Source organism: Emys orbicularis, chromosome 11 (genome assembly GCF_028017835.1).
Source record: "Emys orbicularis isolate rEmyOrb1 chromosome 11, rEmyOrb1.hap1, whole genome shotgun sequence".
NCBI lineage: Eukaryota > Metazoa > Chordata > Testudines > Emydidae > Emys > Emys orbicularis.
In genome coordinates, this window is record NC_088693.1 from 20,860,962 (window position 1) to 20,884,533 (window position 23,572).

The 23,572-nt window shown below is 37.2% G+C and overlaps 1 protein-coding gene across 1 annotated transcript in view; it reads right to left on the reverse strand.

Annotated features, from left to right (window-relative positions):
- Positions 1-967: 967 nt before the first annotated feature.
- LRP1B (LDL receptor related protein 1B) overlaps positions 968-23,572 on the reverse strand; it is a 1,070,902-nt gene continuing 1,048,297 nt past the window's right edge. The window contains exons 87-91 of the mRNA XM_065413676.1: positions 11,373-11,449; positions 9,459-9,549; positions 6,047-6,191; positions 4,851-4,949; positions 968-1,108 (exon numbers count right to left, since the gene is read on the reverse strand). Coding sequence (XP_065269748.1) covers positions 968-1,108; positions 4,851-4,949; positions 6,047-6,191; positions 9,459-9,549; positions 11,373-11,449 — 553 coding nt within the window. The remainder of the gene's footprint in view (positions 1,109-4,850; positions 4,950-6,046; positions 6,192-9,458; positions 9,550-11,372; positions 11,450-23,572) is intronic.

Sequence of the window (23,572 nt, forward strand, 5' to 3'; positions counted from 1 at the left end):
TTGAATTCTTTAATATCTCTGAGCAAGGATGATTTTTTTTCTTACTGGGTAAATCAGAATACTGTTATCAATGTGTGTGCTTACATTTTATTTTTGTTCTACTGCTTGGTGTGTGATAAGGGATTGATCATCCACAAATATTGCATGTGATTGAGTGAATAAACATATAATACATGTGTAGGCAATGCCCTCTTGTGCTCTAGGGTGGCTACTGTACTACAGGACTGCTGGAGTTCATAGGCCTTGTCCCACAGCAAGTAAGGTCTTTCAACTTTCAAGATGTAGTTCTACTATGGTCTATAAGGTTTTACTAAATACAAGGTTGTTTACATGGTATATATGTTTAGTATATCATGTACAATCACTGAATTTCTGAAACTCATTTGTGTTCATGCAGATCATTAGATGTTTTGATTCTGTAGTCTTGTTTACTTCTTGGCAACCTAACACTAATTTTAAAAGCAAGTTATGTTTGATTTGTGAAAAAAAGTGATCTACTTTTAACAGGATCTGGGGTGAAATTCTAATGGGCACAAAGAGAGTAGACCATTCAATCATTCTTTCACCATTTAAAAAAACAAAATTACACACTGTACTACAGCTTTCAGACATATAATCAAAAGGTGCAGATATCAGCTTCATTGATTAAGTAGAACCAAAAAAGTTCATACAAAATAGATTGCTCATATTCACAATACAAACAAATGTTGTTTTTAATTTTAACAAATTCAAAGGTGTATCAGCAGCATTGTTGTAAATTGTACTGTAGTGCAGTTTCTTTTTCATAAAAATACCTTACAAATGGTCAGTCAAAAGTCATCAGCAAAAGAAAAACCCAGAAAACAATCAACCAAACAAAAAAACAGACGTAATGCTGATGCCAAAACAATTATAATACTGTTGGGTACATAGAAAAGTAATCCTTATATTTTATACATTTATACAGAGTATAAAAGGTAACAGAGGATTATGCCATAGTCTCCCTTATCCCAATATCTATTTTCTTTGGAAGGAGTTCTTTTCTTTCATCAACACTTGCTAATGAGTTTCGACAGTTTTGCCCATCCATATATAACTTTGCGTACACTGGATTAGAGTAATTTGTTGGCTGTGGAAAAAGATAAATATGTGATTTAGATTAACAACTATTTTTTGAAAATGAAAATTGTATTATTAAAACAAAGGGAGAACACACATACATAAAAGCATAACGGAACATGTTTAATGTTTACCTGGGCTTCTGTAAATCTTACCAGGGAGTTAAGATCTGTAGGAATGACCACACTGCACCTTTAAGCGGGGGGAGGGGGGTAAGGGAAATGGGGGTGAGTATTTGGCTGGCAGGCCGAATGAAGGGAACTGTGCTTTATGGCGGGGTGGGGGGGAGAGGAGAGAGATGAAAACTGCTGCAAAAGGGTCAGTGTGGTCACTGACTCATCCCCTGGGAATGCAGGGTTTAAATAGGGTAGCTCTGTGCCTGAAGCCTGCCTTTTACGTGACGCAGGATGAAGCAGGAGGGAACACAGTACTTCAGCACAGCATTGCTCCACGTGGAAACAGAAGAGTAAGAAATGGGGAAAGGGAGTAATTCCCCCCTTCCTCTGGTCCGGGTAGGGAAAAGCAGGCACGAAAGAGTAGCTCCACAAGGGGAGGAGGTTATGGCTAGCTAGGCAGCTCTACTTGCTGGTGCCTCCGTGTGGCGGATGTCCAGTGCAGGTACTCCATATAGGGACCGGATAAATGGCTTGGAATAGGACTTAAAAAGAGGTGTTCTTTAAAGGAACGAATGGGAGGTGGTTGGGGACTCCTATGATTGTACGGCAGGGAGCCAACCCCCCATTCTTATAGCCCACTTTAACCCTCCTATGAGGGGAGCGGCTGGTAAGATCCCAGCAATGGATTTGCTGGAGAGACCTGAATGGAAAAGAGGGGGGGCTGGTGAAAGCCCCACGGGTAATTACGGAATAAACATGGGGTTACCTGCACTGTACACTTTTATCTGCCGGGTAGTCCCAGATACCTTATAATAAAATTGCGGCTTGATTAAACCCATGTCAAATGTCTCCTGTCCTTCTTTCGGTATAGCCAGACAATCTGTAACCAACAGATTCCGTATACCGCCTGACCACATTTTGGAAAACCAAATATACAGTACAATTTGACCAAATTTGCTAATCAGATCGTAACTTAAATAAGAGATCATAACTGTTATTGTAGCATCTGTAAATATAAAACTATTTTCTCAATATCAATAATTTTGCTAGTTTATGGATTGAACCAAAGTCCAGGTCAATGGGACTTAAACACGTGCTTAAGTCCATCCCTATTCTGCAAAGCACTTAAGTATACACGCTATGTTTGTGCTTTCTCACAGGCTATCGCTCCTGCACGGGAGGCAGTGCCTATAAATATCTGCAAAGCTACCTCGTTGTTAGGCTTGGAAGGGTTAGATTTTTATTGGTAAATGTTGGTAAACATTGTCACCTTACATGCACAAACAGATAAAAAATATTTCCATAGATCACTGAAAATTACAGACGGGCAAACTAAGAAAAGTGCTGCTTGAAAACTTACTGGAGTTTGATTTAAAGATATTTACTTTGAATATTTTGATATGTGATGTTGAAAATTTATGTTGTAATGGTTATAAAGTTTTAACTTTTTGAATCACAGATTTTATTGTCATTAAATAATAGTTGTCCAATAGCCCCCTTATAATTTCTCACAACTGTGAAAATGTAAATTGATAAAAATAGGAAAAATGCTTAAAACCCATACTTTTGGCAACTAAATGGATAAAACTAAAAAAGCTTAAAAAATTGATATCTGTTGAAATTATTGTTTTTTTTTTTTTTTTTTTTTACAAAATCTAATTCTGCCAAGTCTACTCATTATCTAGCTACAAATCTCTCCTCAAAACCCTCCTTTGCCGTGATGCCTATAAAAAACTTGACAGTGGTCAGGCTGCTTGTGTGCTGTGACCACTCCCTATCACCAATATTGTCTCATTTTTTTCTTGTACTCCCCCAGCCATCTGTATCCAATATCTTTTGTCTTTTACTTAGATGGTAGGCTCCTGGAGGCAAGGACCAGCTTTTTGTTCTATGTTTGTACAGCACCTAGCACAGTGAGGTCCTGGTCCATGACTAGGGCTTCTAGGTGCTACCGAAATACAAAGAATACACGATAAAAATACTGAACTATCACTACAAATATGAAAGTGTGTAGGATGTGGGTGTGAACTTCCTCTTTTATGACCCATTACGGCTCAATTATCTCAACAGAGGCCTTTGCTATCCCATCTGATTTCTCAACTTTATATATAGAGTCACTGGGAAGGGTGCCTAATTCCTCACAGATCACAATGCTTCCTGTTGTCTGTAGCACCTAGACTCATATTACTTAGCTTGCTTCACTGCCCTTTTGCCCAACAAGAAAGAGCAAAGGTTTAGAATCCTCATTTCTCTGTTCCCCCTAGTCAAATAAGAAGCCAGGATTTGAAACTTTCCCATGGCCTGGCTCACTGCAGCAATCATAGTAACTTAGATTAGCCAGGAGCTGCTTATCCTGCTATTACAAATAATTATCTGACTGTTTAGTGTTCTACACTTCCCTGTAACACAGAAAGAGGTAAGTCACATCGAAAAGAATAAAAAAAAAACAAAAAAAAACCCCTACCTCTATATTAATGGAACATAAATATATTACCAGCTGCTGTAGTAATTTCTAGGGGCAAATTCTACCTTCAATTATACCTGTGCAACCCCAGTGACCAGAGATCTTCACTTCCCCGGTAATGACTACAGGAGTTCCAGATGACACAGAAATGTAGTTTTTGTTTAAATTGATAGGAGTTTTCATTTGATTGCCAATACCACAAATAAAATAAGAATCATACTTAGCATTTATATTGTCTCTTCTGGAAATATCAAAGTGCACTATAAACAATACTTTAATACCTGTATGAGGTAAATATTATTATTATGCAGTGGGGAAAAGTGACGTACAGAAAAGTAAAGTGGTTTGAGTGATTTGACTAAAGTAATTTCAGTCAATCTCAGGGCTGGAATTATACTCTAGTTCTCCTATCCACGAGGCATGTTGCCTTCTCTGGACAATATTGTGTTTTTTAAAGCAGACCAAATAAATTGAATTTTAGTTACATCAAAAACACATTACAATCATACAATAATGCAAATGAGACAAGGATGAACACATATATTTTTTGATATGAAGGTGAATCAAGCATATGAATGTCCCTCTCTTTTAATTGTTTTAAAGTTTTCAATAATCTTATATATATGTGCTATATTATATACAAACCCTGGTTTATTGAAACCAAGCTAAATATTTTGTTAACTTAGTTGTCATTTGCAATAAAATTGATTGAAATTTAAACAATCCATTAATAACTTGTAAAGATTTACAGAAATTGTTCAACTTAATGCATATCAAATTCCCCTTAAAATAGTAGGACAGAATTTCATTTACTTTTGAATCTTATTTCACTGTGATAAGTTGCATTAAATGCCTATCACTATGTGGTATGTTTATGTGTTTGGTTTCATTTTTATATAGCTTTACAAAAGGTATAACTTACTTATGTTTATAAAATAAACCAATATATTTTCAATTTTACATTTTAGATCATGTTACCATGACAAGTAAAGATGAAATAGATACGTAGAGGCACCTGTAATAACAAATAGAAATTTTATTTCTACTTGTAAATAATTTCTTGCTAATGAAAAACATGAACAAAAATGGTGCTATTCTAACATAACGTGCAAACTCTGCTCAGAGAGGAGACATGATGGAATGAGCATGGGAAGTGAATGATCATTTCTCACCCCTGCAGTTAGTGGTCCTTTCAAATCAGAGTTTAGGTAGATTGGCGGTGCTGTGTGGGGAAGCTTGAATGCAGTGGACCCTCCCCCTATATACCTGGCCTGTGTATAAACAGAGTATTTTAGTTTCTGTGCTAATAATAATGAATTTTCCATTTGCAGGTTGACATATTGTTTAATAAGCAGTGCTCTGATTAAAAACAACAACTGGTCTTCTACAATAAAAACTGCCTTTAAAACTTTAACTACAAGCTTGCTTTAGTTTGGATGATTCTTATTATTCAGCATGAGATCAGCACAGCATTTTCTGTCAAATATTACATTCAGGCTTAACAATCAGTCATGATACAGTTATTCGACTTGCCTAAGAGCCAGTGGATATTCTTTATATTCAGCTTCCCTGTGGTATGCTGCACATTGACTGGGTGACAATGTGGTGACATTCATAGAGCTAACAGTAAGCCAGTTATTGCTTTGTCAAATATGCCACAGAATGATAGCTGTCCCATAGGATGCAACTGATTACTGATAGCTCTAAGAAAGTTATTGCACCATTACCCTGTCCATTCAGTGTCACATCACTCAGAAGTTCTACCAATGAAGAGCAGTGCTCCTAGAAATGACATAACAGAGAGTAAAATGACAATGTCCTTTTCTGAAGTAGTACATCTATTCTGTCAGGCCTCTGAATGGCTTATGTTTTTGGAAGTAACCATAATTTTCAACAAATTAGGCTCAGATTTACAAATGCAACATCTTGACATTTGCAAAGCATAAGAGCTAATAAATACATAACGTAGTGTACCATTCAGTAGGTCCACAACATATCTGGAATTTAGATAAAGAAGATTTTAATAATGATCTTGTACTTCAGTTTTGTCAAGAGGGTCTATGATATAGCCTCTCTCAATTTACAGTTCAGTTTTAGTTTAACATCTAGAAAAAAGCAGACCACCGCAAAATAATATCCATCAACAAATACTAGCGTGCAAAACAGTAAATGCATAATATCTATAATGTTTTCACTAAATAAACTTTACTTGACTCATGTTCGCCACACAGAATGAATAGACAAACCAAAATAGATGCCATTATAAATAAGTCTTAATTTGAGAGAAAAATCACACTAATTAAATGTAAAGCTATTCATTACATCACATAAAATAAACCCTATTTTGCCATTGCAAAAACAATGTTACCTTTTCTGGATTTACTGTGAAATCTGGATCTAAAAGTCCCCCTTCATTGTGATCATGGCCCACCTCATACATATTGTATGATGGATTACCAATTTCTACATTGATTCCTCCATTTATCATTGGTTGTCTTCGGATAGTTTTTGTCCTAGAATACATAAACAAAGGGAGCTAGTATTTTCAAGTCACTCCAAGGATGATACATACGACAAATATTATTTAACAGCTAAGTATCTCAGAAAACCCAAATAAAGAGACTTGCCCTGAGGGTCTCTCAGGAAATCAAGGGGATGGTGAAATTTTCGCTCCAAACAAAGTAGCACTTTGAGCACCTGTGCAGCTGGGACACGTTGGGGAAGTTGCCTGTTACTACTCTTCTAAGTGGGTTTGTAGTAGTGTGGACTCATGCAATGCACTGGCCCACTGGTTGTGGCCCTGACGTTCCCCCTCAGTATGACCAAATTCACCTTAGTTCCCAGGGAAAGCTTCATAAATTCATTACGAGATGTTTTCAGCAGTTAAAAGTCGGCAGAGTCCATCAGTGCAGAGTTTCCTCTGCTTTTGACTCTGAGGAACACAAGAGGAGTGATAATGTTTCTATCTTTCCTGGTAGAGTTAGTGGGGTCATCTGCTTGCATATTTGGGGGCAGCTCCAGGTGCACTTAACTTGGGAATAACTAAGCTATGGCTTCATTATGGAAGTTATGTGTCTGTCAAAACTTAACTGGCTGGAGTCCATATTGTTAGTTATTGAAAAGCTTTGCTCGAGTATCCCAAACATAGGTGCAAAGTGAGAGACGGCAGGCTTAACTTTTAAATTGGTTTATATCTGGGGGAACATCTTTAAAATTGAGTACAGATCTGAGGTTCTCCTGTGGGTGAATCCAATTATTTTCGTTGGTAAGGAAATAAGTGAGTGATTTTTTAGCTGCAGGGGTTGAAAGCCCTGGTTTTGAGATGTCATTTTTAGACAGGAGACTCTACTGAATTGTGACAGAACAATGGGGATGGGACTTAGGGGCTGGTAATGGTTGAGTTATCTTTTCTAAGTTAAGAAAACACTTCATTGTCTTAAATCCAAGCTGACATGTGAGAGTGTCATTCTATTTCCCCAAAACATAGTGGAACAGAAAAATCCACTTCCAGGAAGATTTTTAAAACATGTATCTTATTGTACTGTTTAGCTGTTAAACAATAATGTCTCTTAAGACTTTTAGGTCTCCTTTCAACAGGGAAGAAAAGTTAAACAAACATTTTCAAATAAAAATAAATTAAATTAAGAAGAGGTTTTAAGGTATTAATTTTAGCCAAACCAGTTTCTCTATCACTATTTAAACTCTGGGGTCTAGCCTAAACACTTACCATGATTGATGACATACAAATCATTAGATATCTATGCATTTCAATTAATTTCTATCCTATAATTTAGAATTGTTGCTTTCATGCTTCTCTTCGTACCTCAGCTCATCATAAGATAGATCACAGAAGTTACAGGCAGAGGCCCAAATTTTCAAAAGTGGTCACTGATTTTGGGCCCTTCAATTTTTGGATGCCCAGTTTGAGACATTTAGGGTCTGATTTTGAAAGATGCTGAGCGCTTGAACCACTTACTGTTTTCAGGTGGAGTTATGGCAGCTCAACACTTCTGAATAATAGGCCCAAGGTGTCTCAATCTGAGAAATTAAAATCAACGGCCACATTTGAAAGTGTGGGCTTAAGAGTGGGCCTATCAGTTTAACTGTCTATATTTGCACCATCTTACTAAATACTGGATCCTTTAAAACAGGCATGTAATATATGATGATAAAAAGAATAATTTGCTTTAGAGTTCAATTATTTTCCTGTGAGTGCTAATGAAATTTTAAACCCACAAACTTAAAATTGAAAGAAAAAGGATTCAAATCAGTCTATTAAGAGAAAGTTGTAAGGTGGTCAACAGGTACATCTTCATATGCATTAGGTAAACAAACATATACTGGCTTACTGTTCTCCACTGATTAATGTGTACAATACTTTCATTTTTATCTTTCATATAACATTCATGTTTTAAGTATTAAGAAAAATATGAGAGAAACAAGGTAGGTGATATAAAAAGAAAATATGGATTTTTATTATTTTACATGAAGTAGATTGGTTTCTAGCAGATAATTCTGATTGTTTCACACACAGAGATTTATGTTATCCAACTTAGAAGGTACTATATGTAAATACTTATTTCTTTACAGCTCTCAGTCGGGACTATCTGCTATGTAAGTTTTGTTGACGAGGAAAAAGCCTGGTATTGTCCAGATATACAAAAGCATCTAAATCTGAAAATCTTTTGACATGAGGTGCAAACCAGATATAAACCATTGTAAAAAATGAAGACGTAACCTTTGCAAAAACACATGGTTTATTAGAAAGGGCAACTTTATTTAAGTCTGATTCTTAACTTTTCATCCACATATGTGTTCCTGTTATAGGGAATGTGTCTAGTCTCTAGGATTTACATTTGAAAACACTCAACAAGAATTTTATGTTAGGTTTTGGGACAAAAATATATAGCTATTAATGTTACCTGGGCTAAGGATGAGTTTGTGAATCTTTAAATTTCTAGTATGTTAACACATTTTGTTATATTTTTAAGTTGATTACACTTCCACTATAACATATTATGTAAAATCATGATATTAATCAAATGTAAGTGAATTAGAGTAAGCTATGTTTGGAAGAATGTTCTTTAGGGCCCAATCCTGCAAACATTTACACACATGAGTAACCCTGTTCACTCAGAGAGTTTAAGGCCAGAAGTGACTACCAGATCATCTAGTCTGACTCAGGGCCGGCTCTAACTTTTTTGCTGCCCCAAGGAGCAAAAAAAAGCGGCACCCCCCGAGCCCCCCTCCCCCCCCCGAGCACCGCGCCCCGTGCCGCCCCCCCGCCGAGCACCACGCTGCCGGAGCGCCCCCGCCCCCCCCCCGCGGAATGCCACACCGCGCTGCCCCCCCGCCCCCCCAAGATTGGCCGCCCCTTACCAGGTGCCGCCCCAAGCATGTGCTTGGTTGCCTGGTGCCTGGAGCCGGCCCTGGTCTGACTTCCTGTATATCACAGGCCACCAGCACCACTCAGCACCCACACACTAAACCCAACAACCGAAATTAGACCAAAATAAACAGGAGTTAATGAGACTAATTACATGAGTACAATTATTCACTTGTGTAGAGTCCTTGCAGGATTGGGCTCACAGACTGTAAGGCCTCTGGGGAAGGAATTGTATATTCCGAGGTTTCTGTACAGCATCTAGCACATTTTTAAGTGTCTGATGTTTGTGAGACAGCTTCTAGACATTAAAATATTTGTAAGTGTTTCTCCCCATTTCTAATTTTTCTTTTTTAGGACACACATAATTTAAGCACAGTAATATGAAATTACTTACCTTCGTTTTCTTTTACAAAGAAGTAGACCAATTACCAGAGTAGTGATCAAAGTCACCAAGAGAACAAGAGGAACAATGATTGCAATGCTTCCTGCAGCAAAGAAATAATGTTGAATACACTAGTTTAAGTCTAACAATTTCCAGACCAGGTAAAGTTGCTAAAAACAAAACTAAAAGGTACAGTTTAGTTTACCCTTCTAATAAGAGGACAGTGATTGGAAGGTTAAATATTGACAATGAAAAAGGCAACATAGGTGTTGTTACATATATTCTGAATGTTTTCATCCACGATACCTGCATTTCAAAACTCTGTGTTTGCTGTTTAGCAAACAAAGAAAAAATTGTTATAAACACTTTTGGATTACAGATACTGTTGTAATGAAAGTATCCCTTCAAGCCTATTATTATACTTTATGCACTCCCATTGTGAAGGTCACACATTTTCTTTAAAATTTCAACACATCCCTTGTAAAAAATTAAAATATTACAGGCAATATATTTTGTTTATATTTGTAAAAATGCTAAAGGCATTTAGTGCTCTGAGTAGCTCTCCCATATATTAAAAATCACAATATCAACAAAGAACTTCCCATTATACCCTTGAATTCTACCTGGAAGATTATTGAAAGCCAGGATAGATCACAGAGCATTAATTCAATGTATTTCGATTCAATGTATTTCTTGGGGACCATTCTGCACTAGCTTCAGCTTCTGTATGGCATTACAGCAATCTAATCTTGAGGAGACAAAGGCATGGATAATTGTGGCAAGGTACACATTGGAGAGAAAAGGCCATACTCATCTTCCCAGGCAGCTACTACCTTGGCTTCCAGGAGCAATGTAGGATCTAACACCACACTAGAGTTGAGCAACTGTTTTACAAAGGCATATACGCTCCCTCAGTAAGAGGTGCTGATATAAGTTCTACCAATTCTTCTTCCTCCAGCCAATTAGCATTATTTGTGTTGTCTAGACTGAGTTGCAGTCAGCTAGTTGCTCATTTAAATGGTGGACAATTTGTTCTACTGCTCCAGCTGGATTGGTTGTAACAGAGATGTAAAACTGGGTGTCACCCGCATACTGAAAACACTGCAGCTCATTTCTTCAATTTAAGGGCTTATCTATGTGACTATTTAGTTTGTGGGAAGCTGGGGAGTGAATCTACCCTGCAGTACATGTTAGCTTTCCACGTGGACCCGGCTGATGCTCATTAGGAGTTTGTTAGGGTGCTTTGATCTATGCCATTTGAAATGGGAGCAGATTAAAGTACACTAACAAACTTTTGGACAAAGCAGCAGGGTCTACATAGACAGTTAGCATGTGGCAGGCTAGTGTGGGGTAAATTAACACCCCTCCACACCTGCTGCAATCTAAATGTGCATGTAGACAAGCCCTCGAGTGCCAATATTATTGTAATACTGTTTTCTTCTACTTAATCTGCATGTGTATTAATTTTATTTAAAGGAACAATTCTCACTTGCAGGATTATTATCACGGTATGTAAATTACACCATTGTGCAGGGAGAACAAATGCAAAACCTGTGAACCACTTAAACCCTTATTTTGTGGCTTTAAGTGCGACTTCAGTGGTCATAAGTCTTGTGCTGAGTCTCTCCACAGGAATGAATTTCACCAAGCATTTGTCACTTGATACTGCTTTTTCTAAGAAAAATTCATGCTGGGTTTCAAGAAGTGGGTATATAAAGAATGCCATAGTTTGACAGTAATCCAAAATGTTTTATGTAGAACTGTACGTCAATCAAAGATCAGAAATAAGAGCAAAATCCTTGCCATTAAAAAAATGTAATCTGCAGCACATCACTTCATACGCTCACATACTAAAATATCACCAGTTTATCATTTTTAAATTTAACAATATTTTACAAACTGTAGTAGTTAATCTGAAGCACTTACTTGTACTGATATTGTCAGACTTGCTGCTCTTGGGAGCTGGCCTCTCGCACTGCGTGCCTGACCAGTTGGCTGAACATCTAAAAGGATCCAATTAAGATGGTAAAATTAATGGATGACAGCTGTTAACACAGTAACCTATTAAAGAGACAACCTTCTCAAAAGGTACAAACAATAAGAGCCATTCTACAAAATGAACAAAAAGCTTTAGGTAAAGAGGTCCTCAGTATTCTGGCATGACATTGTGAACATTCTGCATAGCATTTTTACCGCGTTTTCTTCCTTCACTATTTTACAAACTGTAGGTTTGAATTGCAAACACATTATTATTATTATTATTGAATTTTTAAACATGCAGTCACTTTATGAAATTGTAAATGTTACACAATTATAATAAAAGCCAAACACAAATGTATGTAAAGATCTATTATACCAGTGACTATTAACATTAGCATTCATACTAATACGGAACTATTTTCATTTCATTTTTAGTAATATCTTTAGTATATTATAGCAGGACTTCCATACTTTGGTTTTATTCATTTCAGTATCATGCCACCAAATGCTGGAACTTTTGAAATAACTGATATAAATAACAATATTAATAATTGTTAAATTATATTATTTCTAGATGCACAGCCACCAAGAGACACAGATAAGTGGCTTTACAAAACGAAGCATTATTTGATTTCATACAATGCTCAACTGCAATTCTCTGACAGTTTTCCATATTTCCTTTTCAACCTGAATTGGTTAGTTGCATTTGGTAAGATCAGTAACCTAGTGTTGTATCTGTTACCTGACTGGGTCCCTGATCCAGCAAACCACTTAAGCATTCACTTTGCTTCAAGAACCCGAGTAGTTCCACTGACTTCAATGGGACTACCTATGTTCTTTAAGTTAAACATGTGTTTAAGTGCTTTGCTGGATAGGGGCCTGGATGCACATGTAGGTCTTCTGCTGCAATTTGTGCAAATATAAAATATTGTTTCTTCAAATATTTGTTCGAGTTTTGACATTTGCTCTCCATGAATAATCAGAGAAACAAAGACGAAACTGCCACAAATATGGCTTCAGGAAATCCATTTAATATTGAAACAAATATATTCATGAAATCTGTTTGCACTATTTTCCCTGCTCTCCTTATAATGAAGTTTATGGCAGAATCGGAAAACTCTCCATACTGGATACTGCAGGAAAAATAAACTTTTTAGCTGTCTCAAGTGCATGCTGTGTAATGGGCTCTCAAATATCTCCCATCAGCTTGGATGTATAACAAGTTAGAAGTAACTACATTTTACACATCACATTAATAACACAGAGTTTATGCAAAATGAAAAGATGACTTTAAATTCATTGTTCTAATATTTTTAAAGGGATTTTGATTTAAAGAGGTTAACTTTTCTACGCAATTCAGTTTACAGGCATTTACTAGGGCAGACAAGAAAATATGTGTACCCTTCTGGAACATGGGTGTTCTGATATTGTAAAATCTGGTTATATTTGGCAAGTAGTTTGACATATTTCTACTTAATTGTTCTGAGGCTAATAAAATAAAATATTGTAGTTCATTAGCTCATTATCATCCATTTATCATTGTGCTATGTGGTGCTATGGTCAATTCATATGCTATTTCATATATAATCAAGATATGCTAAATAGATTTAAATTGTAGGATTATAGAAGTATAAGATTGACAAGTATTTAAGAGTGATGAGTATATATTAGGTATATAAGTAAAGCATTGCTGGAATGTAAGACCTACTGGCTGAGGCCTGTAAGATTTTAGTTTAGCCATACTAGGCCATAGGCTTAAGAACGCTTGACATGAGTAGGTGACCTAGAAATAACCCTATGCCAGTAAGGTCACAAGATTACTGTAAAAAATGTGCCAATAGGTAATGCTACGAAAAACTACATTGCACTAAACAACAAGGTATTGTCCAAGATCATGAGACACCTGGTTGTAATAGCATGGAATGTCCTGTCCTGATGCAGGATACATGTTGTGCATAGATGCTAATGAGAATAAGAGGAACTAAACAACCTATGAAAAATTAGGCACCCCAAAATTCACAGGGTGTGGAAGTATAGATAAGGAAAAGAAGATTGAAATTCTCATGCATATGCATAAGGTGTAGGTGTGGTCAGAACCACAATATAAAAGAGGTTCCTTGGTTGGGTAAAAGTGGGAAGACCCCATGGGACAGCACCATAAGAAACTCCAGCATTATCCTTGGACTTTGTGTATTCCTGGAGTCTCCAAATTTGAGAAAAGCACCAAAGGTGATTTTCACACTGTTGAGCTTGAAATTGTAGCCACGGGAACTGAACCCATGGTAATTTTTAATACAAAATTACTTAATGCAATCTAAATAATGGTAGATACAAGATTACTCACTATGTATAGATGGAAATAAAAATCCACTAATCTTTGGTGTTAACCCAAAAAAGGTGTCCCAATTTGCCTCTGAGATTTGTGTTTTCAGTGAACAGCCTTGCAAATATCCTTTAAAAGGTGATTCAGTAAAACAATTGATTTTTATAGCCTTATAAAATCATTCATAAATTTTAACATTAATATTATAAAATATTCATTACAGATTAATACTGTAATATTTTAAAAATATTTTTGAACTGTTTATAAATATAAGCATAAATTAAATGCATTAAAATATAATGAGGAATTTGGCTTATAACCATTAACTTGAGTACTACTTTAAGAACTGTTTTCCCTTCACCAACCATTGCTATATGCTACTTACTGAGAATTAAATATAAAGATAAATTTCTCAGTTACCAGTGTGTTGAAGACTAATTTAACCAACTTGCCCAGTGATATTGGCCCATGATACTAAAATACTTTGGAAAAGTACAAAATACAATGGGTCAAATTGTGCAGAAGCCCAGGAGCACAATTGGGTGTGCTAACTTGCCTCTTTAGCACTGAGGGAATTAGCAGCATTTTGTCTTTGTGCGTTCACTGGGGATATCCTCCTGTTCCTTTTCCCCACCCCAGAACATAGGGCACCTCCATAGTGCAATTCAAAATTTAGGGCTATCGTTTTAAAGTGTTTCACACACTAAGATAAAAAATTAAGCTGATCATGATTTTTACTCCACTACAACATGTTCTACAGATGCAGCCTCTAGACTGGTTGCACAGATGGTATTTATTAACACGTTCATTAATTTGTTAATTAATGCTTCAAAAACCTTTCGCACAATGGAAAAGGTGTAACATGCTGATAGTTATGGCTCTGGTTTGACCTCACAGTTAAAAATGGTCATAACATATTTAAAGTTCTTGCCTTCAGGGAAAGGGTCAGTTGAATTAACATCAGAAAATAGGCTGCACAGTAATGTATGCAATTAATTTTAAAACTCAAATTAACTAGTATTTTCATTATTGTTTGCCATCATCTTAGCATATTCTAAAAGCACACAATACTTTATGATTCTATCATAAAAGAGATGTACACTCCTTTTTCTTTGCATTTGTGTCATTCTTTATAAATCCCCTTTTGAGCCATTATATCAAATGGAAATTATTCTTCTTCTAGCCTAACTTACAAAATTAGTGCTTATGTGTTTGCCACTTCACAGGATCACCTTTCAATGCATGATTACAAATTAAGTATTTCTAGTCTCTTTACAGAAACATAAATCTTCATAGTTTATTTATGGTGCAACAATCAGAACTGTTATCTTCAGACAATCTTAGAATGAAAGTCTTTGTACTTCTTACCAATGGTTTTGCAACATTTCTGCATTTCTGTTGAGGAATACTACGGCATGTGGTTTAAACTTGCTGAGATGCAATTTTTGAAAGGCTACAGCTGGCTCTGACTACAATATTTGAAGGGAAAAGATTTCTTTAATAGTTGGACAGAGACTCAAATTGGTGCCCAGCTCCTTAGAATGGGAATCTCAAATGTCTCTGTTTTGGAAATGGGACCATTTGAAAATTAACCCTGAAAATGTGGCCTTAAGGGATGTGACAAGCTGGAAAAGGAAGTAGAATTAGTGAAGATTCACTATCAAGACATGAAAGTGAAATATTACAGGAAACTTTTGCAAGAATGTATGGGCCTCAGAAAATCTCCCAAAGAGTCACTAATCACTGAGACATCGCAGTTATTGTCTGTACTAAATATAGGGATATACTGCTGTATCTCAGATCAGTGTGATAATTGCTGATCTGTGTTGACTTTTCAATGTTGAGGAAAATGGCACTGGTTTATCAAGACAGATTAAGAAAGCTTTTAACTAGCTTTCTTGGATGTAAGGTACTCTTAAGGAAAATGCTGCACAGTAGGAACAATCATTGGATTCATAATTCTCCTTGAGGTACAGATGATAGCAAATGTGTTGATCAGTAACAGACATTTTGGTACTACGAAAGACATAATGCTTATACCCAGATTGCTTGGTATCTAACATGGGTATTGGGTTTATTTGGAGCAATTCTCCAGAGTTTCTGACTGGACAAATAAGGGGGCACGAAAAGAAGTGGGACCCACCAGACCACATAATGCCATAGGGCCTAACGTTAATATTTTGAATGAGCAAGAATTATCAAGACAGATAGTGACAGTACCTAACTAGACCCACAAACAAATACAGCTTGAAAGTCATGACGAGCCTGAGAGTTAAAGGCTCTAGAGTGGGATTAGGGCTGTGTGTGCTGCTCTTTGCAAACCTCTTTGCAAGTCCAAATGTTCAGTTCCATGACAGAGTATACACACAGCCCCAACAGCTACTACTTCTCACAGGGTTCCAGCCGATGTGCTGAGAGTGCATGCATTTTTTTGCTTTGAGTCACACATGGATAAGCATTATCAAACAATTGAAAAGTTGAATTTTGGGACCCCAGTCCAATTATTGTCAAAACTCTTGTTAACATCCCTGCTGCAAATTTCATACCACTAAAATTAAAACTACTTACAGGCTGGGAGAGAAGTCCCTGGTTTACTTTTATTATTTGTTATTTGTATTGTGATAGCTTCCAGAAGCCCAAGTCAAGTTGAGTACCCCATTGTGATAGATACTGTACCAACACATATGATAACATGGTTCCTGCACCATTTATCAAAAATTTGTCTTCTAATATACAGAATCCATACTTGATATGCTTGAACTGGCAATGCTAATGCTCACAGATACTGCATTGTTGGTGAACATCTAGCTTACAAGGAGTTGGAAGATGCAGTGAAAGCTGACCAACAATTAATGTATGGTCTGAATTTGCTGGTGCTTCACTATAGAGAAATTACTGACAAGAATGGAGTCTATTTATTTCATGGCACATCCACTTTTTAAAATCCAGGTCCAGCAATGGTTGTTAAGATGCCTAAACAAGGACCCCATAACAAACAAGCCCTCAGCAGCACACAATATCCAGCATCTTTAAGAATATTCTGTTGAAGCCGTGAAATACAGACCGTTCATTGTGAATCGCATATGTAACCTTGGTACCCTCTCAGACAATGTGGAGATGTCCTCAGTGATAAATGTAATGCTATATCACATATTGCTGCTGGAATAATCGGGTGGTCACACAAGAAACCTTGGCTTTCCAAAAAGGCTTTTGATATATTAGTGAAAAAGGCAGAAGCATCCAAGTAGGGAAATATCCAAGAACGTAAAGGGCTAAAAGACATTTTCCTGGCAATGGAAAAATATAATCACGAGGTTTATGTCCAACATATGTTGGTTCTCTGGCCGACAAAGCAGATGACGGCCCAAAGAACATCAAACTGCATCCTGCCTACAAAACCATCACAAGCATGGATGGTAGCCATAAACAGCCTTCTAACATACTTGTCATAAAACCAGATGGCTCTCCCTGCTAACTTATGGATGAGGTCCTGGACAAATGGAAAACACATTATGAAAATGTGTTGAACTGTGGACCTGCTGAAGCCTGTCTACAGCTATGTGACTTAGAAAACCATACAGCAGTAGATCCTGGGGTGAACACTAATTCTCCATCACCTGAGGAAGTACAAAAAGCCATCCAAAAGTTATGGAATGGACATGCTGATGGACCTGATGGTATTCCACCTGAACTGCTCAAAAGTGAATTGAACCAGTGAGCATCGGCATACATCAACTGTTCTTAAAAGCATGGGCATCTGGCAAGCAGAGTTCAAATGGATGCAGCAAAGTGGACGTTCTTTGATAAATGGGTCTTGCCATCTTTTGCATGGTGTCAGCACAAAATATGTGTGGTCTGCACCAAATTCTGAGCATGAAACGGTTTGATAGTGTGAAAAAATGTCACAATCTCTCAGAGATGTTGCCTTCCTTCAGTCACTCATTATATTAAAAAATGGCATTGCATGCTCTTTGGCCACGTCACCAGGATGGACAAAAACACCTAACCTTGTTCTCCAACTCTCCATCAACGCGTGAAGGCGTGCATACCTTGATCCTACTTGACACTGCTTGTGGGCCACCTGAAACTCATGGATTCTCAGGATTGAGCCAGATCTGGGAACTTCACTACACAATGTCTGGTGCAATACCATCAACCGTAGTCAGTCTGCGTGTTTGGTGATGGTCACAGAGGCAGCTGAAACTCCTGGAACAAGGCTCTCCTTAGATAGATTGAGGCAGCTATATTTACTCACAGATAAGCTTCCAAAGATGCAACATAACTTTCTAACAATTAGAAGTATTAGATAACAAACACTATGTATGCCAACTGGCAAATCTTTTATATGAAGCAAGGGAATACTCTGTCTGAAGGACATTTGAAAATGCTGGTGAGTAGCAAGCAGAAAATTAGATAGGAATTAAATATATAAAAATATCATGCATAGATATTAAGGGATCATAGCTGACTGCAGGACTATACATTTAAAGGCCACATTCTATATCCACCTTGTAGCATTTAGTGAAAGAGTGGATTGAGGGGTGGTTTGGAGGTGTTTTATCTGCCCTTGTATATGTTTGAGTGATAGCTGCTCTCACCTACTAGAATATTTTAACTTTGGATATTTTTTGCCTTTTTTTTGACATTATATAGGATAAGTATTGCATTTAATATTCGAATTATTCCAGTCCAGGCTCAGTAATATTTCATTGCTCTTCTCATATCTAATGAGGAGAGTTTGACATCTTTAGAATGTGAGGATATAGGATTAAATGATGGAAGTGAGATTTGTGCTACTTAACATGAAATTCTAATGCTACTTTAGAAAGGACTTCCAGCCCTATATGAAGGACCACATTATCTGAGAAAAAACTAAGTATAGGGTTCTTTACATGGATTCTGCCTGAAGTTTGCAAACCACCAAAAATGGCACCTTCAGAGATAAAGAAATGGAAGCTCTCTTCATGGATCCATAGTTAAGTTTAAGTTGAGTTTTGTACTTAAACTAGGGATTCACCCACTTAGTTACACATAAGGAATAGAGTGTATCCACCACAAAATGAAAGCTCTTACTCTAGGCACAGATAGAATTTTCTCAAAATGTAAAAGTAAAAAAAATGCTCCTTTAAAGAAGTTTCACACCCTGTGTCAGACCAATTTTTGGTCCTGAATGATCTTTATAATGAATAACACAGACTCTGCAAACTTCTCATATAGCTACAACTCTCTGAAATCTGGTGCATTAGCTACATTTAAGAATGTTACTGCCTCTCATTATTGGGACAAATGGGAATCAAGCCTTTTAGGAAGATGGTGGGCACCTCTGCTGGGCAGAGAGAGGGGAAAACTGGAATGTGTATGTGCAGGGGAATGTGGATTTCAGGAGCTGAGGGAACTGGTGAGTACAATCTGGCTACTTTGAGCAGTCACAGTGTATTGGTGAGTCTGGCCCTTAGATTTAAGGTAGATACTCTATGTTTTCTAACTATTAGAAATATCATATGGTACTATTCCCTTCATGGGGTTTTTGAGTGTGACTTTAAAAAACAGAGGAAATTTCCAGATAAAATCTACTTTACAATGAAGTAAATGTTGAGTATATATCCATAACTTAAGGGTAAAAATATCACAGAGATGTTGTAATGATTAAAAAAAAAAGAAGAAGCATTACAAATCCAGGAACAACTGACTTAAAGATAGAAGAAATCCAAACATGTTAAGTCATGGAAATGCAAATTTGAGGCAGCCAAACACATTTAACTCTACCCTGTAGTGACACCCTGGGGAAAAATTAAAAAAAAAAAATCTACTATGTCTTTAAAAACCTTGAACCTAATCTCTGACTCTGAACACCAATATGCATGAATCATAATTGTATGGTTATTGCACAGCATTCATTGCAAGATAGATAAAGCTTGAGGCAGGACTTGATCTCTTTCATCTGAAGCAAGAAAACAGAGGGCAAAACACACCAATATTGGTGAGGGTCAAGAAACCTTCAGGTAAGAAGCTGTTCAATGGTACCAAAAATTGGCAAAATGTGCATTGATATCTAACAACACTGCTGAATCTACCCTAATTAGCTAATACAACAAAAGAATCAGAATTCTCTACATTGGGACAGGGCATGCATGGACATTGGTAAGTGCCTGTCTGCTGCTTACAGTGGTAAATGCAATAAGTGGCAGAGCATGGAAGCACCCCAATGTATCCTGCAATCCAGAAAGTTTCAAACTCATGTGCTGAGGGTGCCTGCATCACCAAGCCTGGAAGCCATGCAGAAAATGTTCAAAGAACAACATATATTTTCTCCTTTGTCAATATCTCTTCATCTCTCCCTTGCACTATTACTTTATGCATCACCAACTGAATTATTTAAGTCTCTAAGGCATTTTGGTTTGGGATACAGTTTGAAAAAAAAATCTCATAGAATATACAATTACATTTTATTGATCTCCTCCAAATTGAAAGTGTTCATATGAAAGTAGTTTAGTTTCAATTGAACAGGAAAGATCTTTGTGAACTAGAATGCTACCAGTGAAAGTCTCAATGTAATTATAATTAGGTAGCCCATTAACTGTACCCTATGGAGTTACATTTACTGTAAAATATTTAACAAATCTGTTCTTCTCTGTCACTTTATTGGCCTACCATAGTTTAGAATTGCCTTTTAGTTTCATTCAGTCCTCTCTATGCTATATTGGTAGCTCTCACTCAATTCAACATTGATTTCAGAAAATGCAATCAGGGTGCCAGTTGTAAAACAGGCCTATGATTTTTAAAAATGCCCTCTTTGACAGGATTTCTGCCATAATTATGAACTCCTCTTCTGCACATACAGTACGTTTACATAGAGAGATTTATTGTGATTGAGAAAGCTGTATAACAGAACAGAGATAACAAGAGAGATATAGTACTATAAGGAATATAAGCTTGAGAAAAGTTCTTCTAGCTTGATTATTGCAATTTCTTCCTTTTTGGTATCCCTAACAGACACATTGTCCACTTCTAATCAAATGAAAATGCAGCTCTGAAGGCCATCTTTATTCATTGCTCTGACTGCATCAGTTTCCTCTTTGAATCACTCCACTCATTTCCCTTGTTTCAGTCAATCAAAGTTAAAGCTTCTTGTCCACACTTTTAAGGCATTTCACAACTTTGCCTGTCCCTACTTGTCCACTATTAACACTTATTTTGTCACTCCCTCCCCCTTTCTCTGCTTCAGCAATGGCACAAGCACCATCTCCCACACCTGTCAGCTTCTCCCACACTCATCTTCAAGCTGTCTTTGTGCACAGAATGCCCCTTTAATTAATCAAAGCCAATACTCTCTCCTTCAAATCTGTTCTCAAGACCCCACCTCTGCTGTGACCCCTACCAGAAACCAACCCACAAATGATGGCTTGGTGATACATCATTAGTGTAAGGATGATTTTATTATTTAAAATTAACTACGCAAAAAACATCACTTGTAACAGTCAAGAACCTTAAAGTTCTGCAATAACTAACCAATATAACCATATGATCTGATTTTTGTTATCCTTATACTTGTGTGTCACAATCACCTGGGGGTTGGTTCAAAGCCCACTGTAGTAAGTGGGAAGACTCCCATTGACTTCAACAGGATTTGGATCAGCCTATTGTTACTTCTTGCTTCAGTTTAGATTGTAAGTTCATTAGAGCAGGATCTGTCCTTTATTATGTGTTTCTATAATTGCTATTACAGTGAGGTGCCAATATCGTCTGGTGTCCCCATGTGGTACCTCTATGCAAATAATAAATAATACTAATTGAGAATTATAATAATAAGCATGTATTTGGGAAGAAGTATACATATAATGAATTAATGATGAGGGAAGAGATCAAAATAAAGTAAAACATGAAATAAAAGAGAAAATGATGGAAAAGATGGGTGGGCATGCGATCAAAATAAATGGAAAATTTGTTACTTGATGATTTTCTTGTGAGTAATTAATTCAGGGAGGTCCTATGGCTTGTGTTATAGAGGAGGCCAGTAGATGATCACAATGATCTCTTCTGGCTTTAAAATCTGACTCTACGTGGCTGTGGTGTCCAGGGGCACTGGGCCTCATGCAGTGTCTCACCATTGCTGCATGGGCTTTGGGAAGAAAGAAACCCAGTGTGGGCATGAGAGAAACCCAATCCATTAAGGACAAAGACAAAAAATAGATCAAGCAGGTATGGCAGCACTGGAAGGGAAGAGATGAGAAATAGCTAGGACTACGCCTCCCTCTTTGGTCCAGACCCTGAACTATGAAGGAACACCCTCCCCCCCCGCCCCAACTTCCTTCTCTCTCTAGCCATGTTGGCTTGGGGAAGAAAGAATCTCTGTTAAGAGCACTCTCATGACAATTCCAGGACTGTCAGCTCTGGGTCCAGAGAAAATCAAGAAGCAGCCCTAGCAGACACCACAGAACACTGATTCTACTGATTAGCTCTGGCTGCTTCCAACTATTCCCTTACAGTCTCTTCATTCCAGTCTCACTCCACCTGCCCTCCATGCTACTCTCCTTCTTTCCTCTCTCCATTGTGACCTTCCATCCCACATATTTCCCTTTCCCTGCCTTGTAATACTGCCACCTCTACCTGATAATACATTTAGTGTAAATACAAATTTTAAAAAATAGAACCCCAAAATTATATTTTAAAAAAAAGTCAACTAAACAAAAGAAAGAAAAAAATAGGCCTAACGTGATGTTGGCAAGTTATTATTTCTGTATTTGAATGCTTCATTGCTTTTCCCATCTTACTTATTTACATTGTTATCTCTTTGGGGGTAGGGATAGTCTTTACTGTAAATTTGTACAAGTACCTGGCAAAATGGGGCCTTGAGGCCTCTAACTGCTGCCATAATATAAGTAAATAAGTAATATAAGCAAATAAACTATTAATAATGATAAATAAGTAAATAAACTATCAATAATGAATAATAATAAAAATGATGCATTGACCAAGGAGGCTCAGAATGCTTGACTCTTCCAAATTGTGCTTTTTAAATTTCTTCTTGGTGGGGTCCTTCTGGAAGAAGTCCTCTTAGAGGATTGCCATATCTTTCGTCCTATTGTGACAAATTTTGGAAGGGATAATATGGAATATCTGATTCCTGGATTTTAAATAATTTCTTCATATCTTTTTAGCTTTGTTGTCTTTCTGCCCATAGTTTTCCCTCTTCCCTAATGACAGACATCTTCAGAGAAAGAATGGAGGAGGTATAATTTTGTTTGAGAGGAGCAGTTTCCTTTGGGTTGAGATTGTTCCTTCTCTTTCTCTGATTGAAAAAGTATATCCATTTTCTCCAGTTCTTCCCCTTCATAGTCATATTCAGAAAATTCCCTGTTTCTGTGGGGTGTAGTCAGAGCTCGGGAGAGGAGGGAAAGATCTCTGGTGTCTCTTAGAACATTTTCTTATGTTTCAGTATCTTTATTGATTCCCCCCCTCTTTGGGGATTTTTTTTATTTGGGAGATGGGATTGGGGGGTTCCCTACCTCTAGTAAGGAATAAGGCCTTTTCATAGACATAGCTGAGAAGGGGGCAAAAGAGAAGGTTAGTATAGGAGACAAACCTTTAGTCTCTGACGAAAGAGTAACTGGATAAGAAAGTGGCATCTCTGCCTAGGGACAAGTAGACCTGGAGAAGCACCCTCTAATTGCCCCTTGAGGTAGTAATAAGGCTTTACCTTTCAGGGAATTTTCCAGAGAGGGCCACTTTCTGCTGGCGTAGTTTGGTGCCTGCCAGCCAGTTTGATGCAGCCTCTCCATCTTTTGGGGAGGAGATCCTAATGTTCCAGCTGAGCTCTTTGATA